We start from the raw sequence: 11,618 nt of genomic DNA, 5'->3' as shown, positions 1-11,618 counted from the left end.
GCTACCCGGGGGATGCAGCATTTGAGGGAAAATTGGAAAATTCCTCAACTGTAGAAGAGCTGGCGGATATTGGTGGTGAAGGTTTGCTGACGGAAACGGAAAAGAAGGTCAAGATCACTGTGTTGGCGGCCAATAATTTGGAAAAGGACAGTTGGAGAATAGGTAAAACCTTGAGTGCCAAAGCAGGAGAAGAAGGTGAGGTAACGACGAAGGTTAAACAGAAGGTGGAAGAAACTGAGACATCTCAAAATGAGCAATTGCTGGAATCCGAATCAAAATCAACAGCTGAGGATCTTGCCACGGCCGAAACTTCCAGGATTCCCAGAAATCGTCGCTTACGAACCAAACTCTCGGAGACAACTACCGATACCCATGAAGAAGAAACCATAACTGCTGAAACGAATTCAGTCTCTGATGAGGAGCATAGCACCGTGCGACCCCCTAGGCTACCTATCAATCGTCGGCTTAGAACTAGACCCACGGAGAGTAGCTCAACCACCACAGAATCTCCACACGAAGAGGAAGATGAGATCACAACCACTTCCACAAAACCCTCCATAACTCGGCATCGTTTTGGGCAAAAATCTCCGGCCAAAAATGAAGCGACAACCACAACCCAAAGCCCAACAGCCACAACAGAAACGTCTGAGCTAACCACAGAGCCACCGGCCAAGCAAATTTTACGGCGTCGCTTCAATACAAAAAGCTCCGCAAACCACTCTCCATCAACAACGACAACCACAACAGAAACCCCACTCGTAGAGGAAGATCTCTCGTCGAGTACACCTGCAACGACCACTGAAACCTCAGAGATTCCCGGTGACAAACCCAAACGTCGCATTATTGTCAAGAAACGTATAAAAACTGTTGCCGCCCCTAAGAAATCTGACCAAGAAGCTGCCCCCAGTGAGGTGCATGAAACCATTTCCGAAGTTCCGATAACGGAAAGTACAGATGCCTCCTCCAGCACTGAGTCGACGATTTCGACACCCATTGCTGAGGCTTTGACTGTGGAACAACCAAATTCCACTGAAGCTCCATTGGAGGCTGCTACTTCCGCCACCCGGGATGCAGAAATCTCCTCAACTGAAAATACAAAACGGAAGAGAATCATTGTCAAGAAACGCCTTCCAATATCTACGACAACGATCGCTCCCGCTGAAACGAACAGTAGCTCAACTGAGGCTGCCGTTGAGGATACTCCCAGCACCACAGTGGCTCCCGCTGCCACTGAAGATCTCAAAGAAACACCAATTGAGGTTGTATCCACCACTCCCGCTCAACCCCTACGACGAGGTCATCGTTTCGGAAAAGTTAATCCAACACAGACGACAACAGAATCTGCACTCTCAACGAACTCCGAAGAAAACGATAAGGAAACCACAACTACACAGAGATCCCGCCCTGGCGTGAATCGTTTACGGCGCCCAACCAAAAGAATTCCGGCTGCAAGTGAAAAATCCGAAATCGTCCTGCAAGATGAAGATATTGACAAGTCGGTGAGATCAACCACCAAGCGATCTTTTGTACAGCGTGGCAAAAAATCGGAAGTCGAAGAGACCGTACCGCGCAGTAGCCTTCGTCCAGCCAAACGTTCACGACGTTTATTGGTAAATGGCCAGGCTAGGCCGATTTTCAATGACCTCTTGCAAGGAACGACAGAAAAAAGTCGTAAGCGTGTGGAAGCTGATGAAGAGGAAGATGACTACGATGAGGAAGACGACGAGGAAGAGGAGGAAGATGATGATGACGACGAAGAAGAAGTGGTAACCAAACCTACCACCAGAAAACCTCTGGTTGGCATTAGGCCCATTGTTTCCCGACCAACATTTGGAGGATTGAATCGCTTGCGCGGTTCCAGTTTCACAACTGAGACAGCCCTCGAAGAGGAAGATGAGGTCACCGAAGAAGCAACAACAAAACGTACACTACCGACAAGACGTCCCTCATTCGGAGGACTGAATCGTTTGCGCGGTTCCAGTTCCACAACTAAGACAGCCTTCGAAGAGGAAGATGAGTTCACCGAGGAAGCCACAACAAAACGTACACTACCGACAAGACGGCCAGCTTATGGAGCATTGAATCGTTTGCGCGGTTCCAGTTCCACAACTGAGGCGGCTCCCGAAGCTGAGGAGGAAGATGAGGTCACCGAAGAAGAATCCACAACAAAACGTACACTACCCACGAGGCGGCCATTTGGTGGTCTGAGTAGGACTTCAAGTCAATCTCTGAATTCCGCACAACGGCCAGCATTGCGCCCGAATGGTTTCAGAAGTTCCACAACCGAGGAACCAGCTGCCGTTGAAGACGAAGAAACCACCCGACGCTCTTTTCCCTCCAGGAAACCCTATGGGGCAATTTCGCGCGTAACCACAACCACCACTGAAGCTGCTGAGATTGCAGAGGAAACGGAGGAGTCAACCTCTACGACCACAACTGAGGCAACAACAACAACAACTGAGAAATCTCCTGAACCTTCCATTGAAGAGTTCTCGGAAGAAACAACAGAAACGGCGTCGACATCAACATCTCCCATTGAATCCTCCGAAGCTTCGATTGAGGTCATGTCAGGAGAGTTGGGAAATGATGAGGAACAAACTACCATCTCTTCGGAGAATTCGGCAGCCGAAGAAACTTCCAGTGAAACTCCCGACAAAGAAGAAATTTCCGCCAGTTCCACGGAGGCAGCTAGCTCTGTCACAACAGAATCTTCCATGGCAACAATGGAAATGCCTCAGGATGAAACAACCATGGAGAGCGTTAAAGCTGAGGAAAAAGAAACAACATTACCCAGTGTGGAGCTAACGGAAACAACGGAGCAAAGTACCTTGGCCACACCACGGCGTAGGGTGATTGTTAAAAAGATTATCAGGAAAACTTCGACGGCATCTCCCGTGGAGAATAAAGAGGAATCGACGGAAACGTCTACTCAGATCACACGCCTCAAGTTGGTAACCTCGGAAAACGTTACGAAGACGGCGAACTCTGAGGACACAACACGCCGTGCCCTTGGTGCTGCTTATCGCTCACGAACCACGGAATCTAGCGATCTCTCCACAACAACAGATTCTACCACTCCAAACTCTGATGTAACATCGGGTAATGAGTCCACATCCCGACGTTCCTTTGTGGCTGGTTTCCGCTCAAGAGCTACTCAAGCCTCAGAGAAATCGAACTCCAACACCCAGCTTGAAAACGAAACCACAACACGCCGTTCTTTTGGTAGCGGTTTTCGTTCACGGACCACTGAATCATCCCAGGACGCCGCTGCTGACGAAGAAGAGGTAAAAGAAATCACCACAAAACTTACGCCCCTTGCCAAGCGACCTTTATTCGCTGCCAATCGTTCGAGATTTACAACTAAGGCTCCGGCTGACCAACAACCCGAAGAATCCATAGAAGTGGCAACACGTCGTACATTTGGCGCTCAATCAAATCGAGCCACCTTTAGCCGTAATCTCTTGCGGCAAAGTGATAAAACCAATGAGGACCAAGAGGTTGAGAGTGTGACACGCCGAACTTTTGGACAGCGTCAACAAAGACTTAATTCCAAGACCACCCAGCTTGAGCCTGTGCCAGCCACCCGGGCCACATTGAAGCCTTTTAATAATCAACGGCCACAATTTGTGAGACCTCGGCCATTTGGAAATCGCCAATTGCAGCCACAAAGAGAGCAGAATAATGATGATGAGGATGATCTCGATGAAGATGAGGAGGATGACGAAAGTGAGGAATCTGATTCCAATGAAGAAAATGAGGATGAGGATCTCGCCCCCAACAGACTTGCCATAAAACCGAATTTACAAAATCGTTTACGTCTCACCACCACCACCACCAACCAAGACAGACGGACTCAGGACTCGGCTACGTCACAAGACTCAGGGCCCCCCACCAATACTAGACTTAAGACCTTATTAACGAATAGAAATCATGTTCCCCCAACGAAGCCCATATCTACACTACCCACCAACACCAACACCCCAGAACACAACTCAGACTTACAATCTGAGACGGCAGCTAGCCCAGAACACACTCACACTGCTACTAACCCCCAAACTGTAGAGTCAAGTAGTAGTAGTAGTCGTAGTAGTAGTAGTAGTCGTAGCTCTAATTCTAACAGCACCGTAGCCAATTATTTGAATAGAATTCAAATCAAAACTAACCCTGCACTTAAATTTAAGGCATCTAGTCAAGATGGAAATGATGATAAACCTGAAGAGAATATTAACCAAAATGATGATAAGAGTAACGAAGATGATTATGATCAGGATGAAGATGATGATCAGGTTGCAGGTCAAGGACCTCTAGAAAATGATAAATCATTTAGTTCTAAGTCAAAGTTTAAGTATAATAACAACAATAATGAAAATAAGGGAGCTAATCTTGATGATGATTCTAAACGACGTTTTCAGAAATATCAGTTCCCAGCTAGAACCACAACAACAACAACAACAACACCAAGTACAACGACAGCAACCAGCACAACTTCGACCACAACTAGGAAACCATTTGGAGTATTTAAACGCAAAGAAGTCGTGAAGAAAGACGAAGATGCTGACAACGATGATGACGAGGAGGATGAAGATGAAGATCTCGGCGACGAAGAAGAAGATGTTCTCAAAGCAAACTCTCAGGTAAATGAGAAGAGGGCAACCACCATCAGCACAAAACTTACAGAAACTCAAGCACCCCAACAAGCCGACACCACCACTAGTACTACCACAACTACAACAACAGTACGAACTCCAGGTTCTAGTCCAAGACGCATCAAAGTCTTGAAATTCAAACGTCCATTATTTACAAATTCCAATTCTAAAACCGATCTATCAAGTAGTGCTACTAATTCTACCAACACTGTATCGGCGGAAGCCTTAGATAGTCTCAGTAGTGTTAGTGAAATAGTCGAACACACAATTGAAGCTCTTACACTAACCGAAACACAAACTGACCCCAGTAGTCGTAGTAGTAGTACTACCCCGGCGAACCCAGTGAGCACGGAAGCAACGCCCACACAGGTCACGCCGAACGTCAAGCGCATACGCAAGGTTGTGCGCAAGCTTGTGAGGCCCATAAATCGTAGCACTGAGGAACCGGAAGTAAGTACCACAGAGGCCACTACTGAGTCTACCACAACGACTAGCACCAGTACAACCACAACAACAACGACGACGACGACGACCGAAAAACCCATTGTCCCCAGTACCTTATTAAGTTTGTCCGCCAAGCGGCCCGGTTCCACACGCATTGGTTTCAATCGTAGTACCAAATTTTCCGATAACAATGTCAGGGCAAATAGTGTAGAGGATGATGATGAGGAGGATGAAGAAGACGATGAAGAGGGAGATGAGGATGAAGAAGAGGATGAGGAGTTGAGTTTAGAACAGGAAAATGAGGATTCTAGGGAAGTACAACCGGTTGTGGTAAAAACCACGGCACGTCCACGTAGTAGATTTAGTTTACCCTCAGGTTTTAGCAGTGCCCGAAGCACAACGGTGGCTCCCAGTACAACGGGTAGACCTAAGGCACCCTCGTTTAGTTCCACCTATCGCAATCGTTATGGCAGCAAGGCATTGTCCACACCCAAAACTTTGGGAGCTAGGGTGCCACCTTCACGTTTCAGTTTACCGGTGACAACAACCACCACCACCACGACGACGACAACGACCACGGAAGCTCCACGGGGAAATCAAAATGAAGAAGACAACGAAAGTGGTGAAGATGATGAGGATGAGGACGAAGAAGAGGAGAGTGGTGAGGATGAGGAAGATGAGACCACGGTGGCAACACAAATTGAAACCACCAGCGCCGCGCCGTCTGCAGGTGAGACTAGCATTACAACGCCATCTACAGATGAAAGTAGCACAGCTAGCAGCACGACAACCATAACCACCACCACCAATGCTCCTGAACCTCTAACCACCACACCAGCCACAAATGACGAAGTCCTGATCCTGACCACCACCATGAAACCCCAAGAAATGAGTACCGAAATGCCTTCCGAATCCACCGGAACCACAATAATACCCGAAGAAAAACTGGAAATTACCACCCTGGCCCCAGCAACGGATAGTGAATCGTCGACAGAAACCAAAGAATCCCTTGCCGCTAAGGAAGCCAAAAAGGCATTGGATCTACAAAAACTTCGAGACAAGGTACACAATGACCTAATCAAGGAGGATGGCAAAGAGGGTGTGCTCAGCGAAAAGCTATTCAAAAATGGTAAGAATGAACACCTCACCGAAGCGGAGAAAGAAGATGCCCTTTTGAAATTGCGCAATCGCATCCAGGAAGAATTGGCCAAGGCCAAGGAGCGAGAAGAACATGAAGGTGTTCTCAGCAAAAAGCTATTGAATGGCAGTAATGAAACTGAAAAGGATGACCCTCTGCTGAAATTGCGCAACAAAGTCAAAGAGGAATTGGCCAAGGGTAATCAGGAAGAAGGTGTGCTCAGCGATCGCCTGAGACATCACCACACCACCGAGGAGGTGATAATACAAACCGATAATCCATTGCTGAAATTACGCAACAAGGTCCAACAAGAATTGGCCAAGGGTAATCAGGATGATGGTGTGGTCAATGATAAGTTGAAGAAACTTTTGGAACACAAGACCACCCATGAGGAAGCGAGCGGTTTTGATGGTTCCGGTTCGGGTGATAGCAATGAATTGCAGAAGATACGCAACAAGGTTAAGGAACAGCTGGCCAAGGGTGATCAAGAGGAGGGTGTAGTCAATGCCAGATTGAAGAAGCTACTCGATCAAAAGAATTCCAATACCAATACAAACAGTTTGGAGGAAGATGGACAGCATCATGAAGAAGGTTCAGGTTCGGGAGATGACGATGATCTGGCCAGGAAGTCCCATCAAGAAGATTTGAGTAGTGGTGTGACCACACGTAAGCCATTTGTGCCCAGGACCAAGCTAATACCCACCGACAACACTGAGATACCCGAAACGGAGTCCACAACGACCACCACTACTACACCGGCGCCCAATGGCAGACCCACCTTCAAGCGTAAGTTAATTGTCAAGCGTCCATTTAATCCCACAAAACCTCCACTGTCACGCCTTAAGACCACACCCACTAGCATTGTTGGAGGTTCATCGGCTGCGGCCAAGGGTAAGAAGAAATATGTGAGACGTAAATTCGGCCGGTTCCATCCTTTCAACAGGAGCAACATAAATACCGGTGAAGGTTTTGTGCGCAAGGATCCCAGAGGTAATATTTTGCCGGGTACCGATCGTTTCAAGGTGCAAAATAATGGTGAAGACTACGAGGAATATGAAGATGAGGAAGAGGAACAACAGGAGGTAAATCCGGTGAAACCGAAATTCACAGTAACTCCAAGGCCCACAAATGTGCCCAGGACAGTGGTGACCCGACCTCCGCTCTTCAATAGGCCAAATATTTTGGGTAAACCCAAGATTGGTGCGGCCAATACCCCAGCTCCCGGAGGAGAGAATGAAGCCGAAGAGGAAGAAGATGATGAGGAAGATGAAGACGAGGATGATGAAGAAGATGAGGATGAAGATGAAGACGAGGAAGAGGACGAAGAATCGGAGGGAGAAAACAAAGAGGAACACAAGAATAGACCTAATGTACCCACCAAGGTTGTGAATATACCCGGTAAGGGTAATGTTCCCAAGTCACCACTCAAACCCAAGGATAATCGTGTATTGCCCGGCTCTAGACCTGCCCTGCCCTCGACGGGTGGCAAACAATCCAACAATCCTTCACGGGTGGTCAACATACCCAATCGTCCCGGCTCTGGTCGCCCTGGCCAACAACCCACCACCCCAACCTCAAACCGTTTCGGCATCAGTCGTGCCACCAACAAACCGCGCGTTGTTAACCGTCCACCGGGTGTAGTGCCGCCAAGTCTAACCATTAAACCAGTGGCCACAAACTTTGAAGCAACCACACCACTAATACCTACTAAACCAGCTCCGTTCATACCAATTAACACGCCCGCCTATGAGCGCAAATACACTGGGCCTTCCACCACGGAAGCCACCTCCACAGATATTGACACCTCTCTGATCGAAGATCTTGATATTGAGGCTCTGAATGCCCGCAATAAGAAGATCTTCGATATCAACAGCAAGAAACACACCACAAACAAACCCAAAATTGTCATACCATTCTATAATCCCGAAACACAGGAAGACAACAGTGGGGAACAGAAGCCGGAGGTGGATGAGGTGCTGCAACAAAAGGTATTGATCCAAGAGCAAAATGCCGAGTACACCACAACGGCACCAGCCACAGACGATGACGGGGAAGGTGATCAAGATACTAACACTACCTATGACATGGCTATGGACTATGAGACCACAACGCCACTAACCCCAACAGCTGAGGATCAAATGCCTTTGGGTGATGTACCACCGGCGGCTTCCCAGCCAGAAAGTGGAGAACAAGACAGCATTGAAACCACAACTCTTGAGACACCCACAGAATCCATACAATTTACACAACCCGAAACAATGGATGATACCATGTCCTCCAGCACCACAACACCATTACCACCACCACAACAACCCAGTACACCGGAAGCTAGCACTTCCACCATTTCACCAATTAATGGTTTTGCCACCACTACACCCGCCACGACATCTGTGGACGACACTCTTCTCCATGGCACCTCTGTTTCTAACACCAACAACATTGATCAAGCACAAGTAAATGTTAATGCGATTTCTTCATCACAGGATTCCCAGGAATTGGCGCCCAAATCGGGTGGCATTACCACCACCCAACCGCCCAGCACCACATTGCTGCATGTCTTCACTTTGTCGGATGATGAAAATGCCACCATGAATCCCATAACAGAAGTGGCACCACAATACGAACCGGAATCGGTACAGGAAATAGCATTGCCACCCCAAAAGGTGGCTGAGGTTAATCGTGTGGTTGAGATCATCACCAAGGAAGAGAAGCGGGTCAGAGATCCAATTACCCATGAATTGGTGCCTGTACCCGGTTCGGCTGTCTATCGTGTTGAGTCATTGCCCAAGGTTGAGAAAATCGGTGAGGTGAATTTGGTGAAATATATTCACCTGGTACGTGGTGGTGATATTAAGATTGAAGGTCGTAGCTCGGTAACGGATTACACACCCATTGAGTTGACCAGCCACAGAGTATCGCAACCGGTACGTAATTCCCTGCCTGAGGGTATTAGTGAAAGCGATCGTTATGGTAAGTCTGCGGTACCAGAGGTGCTAAGGGAAATTGAAACCTCCACCATACCACTGGAGGGACTTTTCGATGCCAACATACGTAAGGGTAAACTTATAGATGGCATGGAGGAGAGTACCGTTTCGCCGCTAGAGGGCGTCACTGAACCCTATGTAAGGCAAGAAAGCTCGACTCAAGCAACGCCTAGTGTATTGACCACCACCACCACCACAACCACCACGCCAATTCCACCTCAAACATTTACAGAGGGCTACAAGACATTCAGTTCTTATCTGGAGGAGCAGGCCAAGGCTTCGAGCGGTAAAACCGAACAGGAAGCTCACACCGAGGACATGACCAACACACAACCTCAGTCGGATATAATTGTGGTCAAGACACCAGAATCGATTGAGACCACAAGCACCTCTACCACCACTACGACCTCTACGGAAGCAACAATTGAAACTGAATCTACTACGGAAGCGGCGACAACAACCACCTCAAAAGCCACACCGGTACCCGGTGTCTTGTTCCCATCATATGTAAGACCCATAGTACCCCTATTACGTCCCGAATCCAATGAATCCTCTCCCCTTGTTATATCCATAGCTAATTTAGATAAGGTTATTTTGAGTAAGGTTACAAAAACAGAAGAAGAAGAACAACAGCAACAACAACAACAAGAACAACAACAGTCACAAGAAATCTCCGAAGCAGAAATAAATCAGGAACCAACCCCCACTACCACAACAACAACGACAAGCACAGAATCCCCCACAACAACAACGTCCACCAGCACTACTACCACCACAACAACAACAACAACCACCACCACAACCCCCCATCCCCCAACATTACCCTCTCCTCCCTCCCCTGAACGTTTGGCCAAATTCATTGAGGCCAATGGCGGCCCATCCACAGATCGTCTATCCTCCATTGCCCTGTTAGATGCCGTTATTTTGGGTCGTAAACTGGAAGAGGTGTCGTTGCAACAAACCAATCAAAATGTCATTGTACCACAAATTATTACAGCCAAGACCACAACTTCCGACCCCATTAGTAATGCCATTTTCACACATAGCAACTCTGGGGTAGAGACACAAACCGAACAGTCGCGTAACTATCCGGAAATAATAACGGCAAAGACCACGATTTTGGAGACAAATACAAAACCGGTGCCACCATTCTACTACAGTCAATATGAAAGCTCTCAGGAACCCTCGGCCTTAGTTGCGGATCAATCCGATTCTGATGGAGCTTTTTCGGGCCATTCGGTGGCAATTGTAAAAGCCCAATCGGTGAGGCAAGAGGAAGAAAAAGCTTCACCGGAAGTTGTCCACTACTACAAGCAATCGTACAGAGAGGGTAGGGCCCAGGATGAGAGTTCCACATCGCGCACCAGTAACAATGACAAATTTATACGTTATTCCATACCTCCGTTGTATTTCGATTTATTAGGTACCGGTACCGTGCCAGAACCACCAAACTGGGATTTGGTAACAAAACGTAATGCCCATAAATTGGAGGGGGAAGGTCAAACCGAAGTACCTGCAAAGGGTAATGGGGCCAAACCTCCATTTTATTACAGTCCCCCGGTCAGTGCAAGTGATTCCGATAATATAGGAGCTTTTAGCCAAGCCATAGCCTCCGCTGTGCCAGCTCCTTTGATTGGGGCGAGAAAGGGCAAAGCTTTTGATTTATTGGCCAATGCCAAAGAGCAACGGCAAGTAGAGCTTTTCTCCATAGATCAAGGCAGCAGTGTTGGTAGAACAATGAGTAGTACTGGACTACCAAATATGATCGTAACGTCCAGTAGTGAGGTACATGCCGTCCAAGAACTTTGGCATGATCCCAATGAAAAAACCATAAGTTGAAGTAAATCAATGCGTTGAAGAAGCAAAAAAAAAATAATATTTAAAATAAATTTAGGGTTTTAGGTTAGACGTAAAAAAGCTCTGTAAAAAATATCCAAAAGTTTTTTTGTTTTTCTCTTAATTTTTTATTTTTGTTTTGTTCTCTTAAAGAAAATAGTTAAGTTTATGTTTTAATTTTGTTTTTTTTTATTATTTCATATACAAGTTAAAGCTTTAAAGCTTTTTTTACAGAAATTTGCAAATTTAAACAAGAAAGCTTAATATGTCCCAAACAAATCCATAATATGTCCCCAAAAGCTATGGTAAAATGCAACTTGAAAGCTATATTTTAAATAAATATAAAAATAAATAAAAGCTATTTGGTCTACAGACTCCAAAGCTTTCAATTCTTGGGGTTTTGTGCCTCCAAGCTTAGAAACTGATGAATGAATTTTCATAATTTGATAATAGAAATTTCGAAAGCTTTTATACCAAAGCTCAAAAGTTTATATAAAATAAAAATTGCAAGCTTTGTCTTAAACAAAAAGCTATTTGGCCTGCAGACTCTAAAGCTTTCAGCCCTGCGAA

The 11,618-nt window shown here is 46.6% G+C and overlaps 1 protein-coding gene across 1 annotated transcript in view; it reads left to right on the top strand.

Annotated features, from left to right (window-relative positions):
• Positions 1-11,212, top strand: part of LOC101900050 (uncharacterized) — a 186,190-nt gene extending 174,978 nt beyond the window's left edge. The window contains 1 exon segment of the mRNA XM_059128199.1: positions 1-11,212. Coding sequence (XP_058984182.1) covers positions 1-11,051 — 11,051 coding nt within the window. The 3' untranslated portion in view covers positions 11,052-11,212.
• The last annotated feature ends 406 nt before the right edge of the window (positions 11,213-11,618 follow it).

The sequence above is a fragment of the Musca domestica genome, unplaced genomic scaffold, assembly GCF_030504385.1.
Source record: "Musca domestica strain aabys unplaced genomic scaffold, Musca_domestica.polishedcontigs.V.1.1 104, whole genome shotgun sequence".
Classification (NCBI taxonomy): domain Eukaryota; kingdom Metazoa; phylum Arthropoda; class Insecta; order Diptera; family Muscidae; genus Musca; species Musca domestica.
The sequence above is the reverse complement of the archived record's forward strand: the minus strand, read 5'-3'. Positions and strand labels throughout refer to the sequence as shown.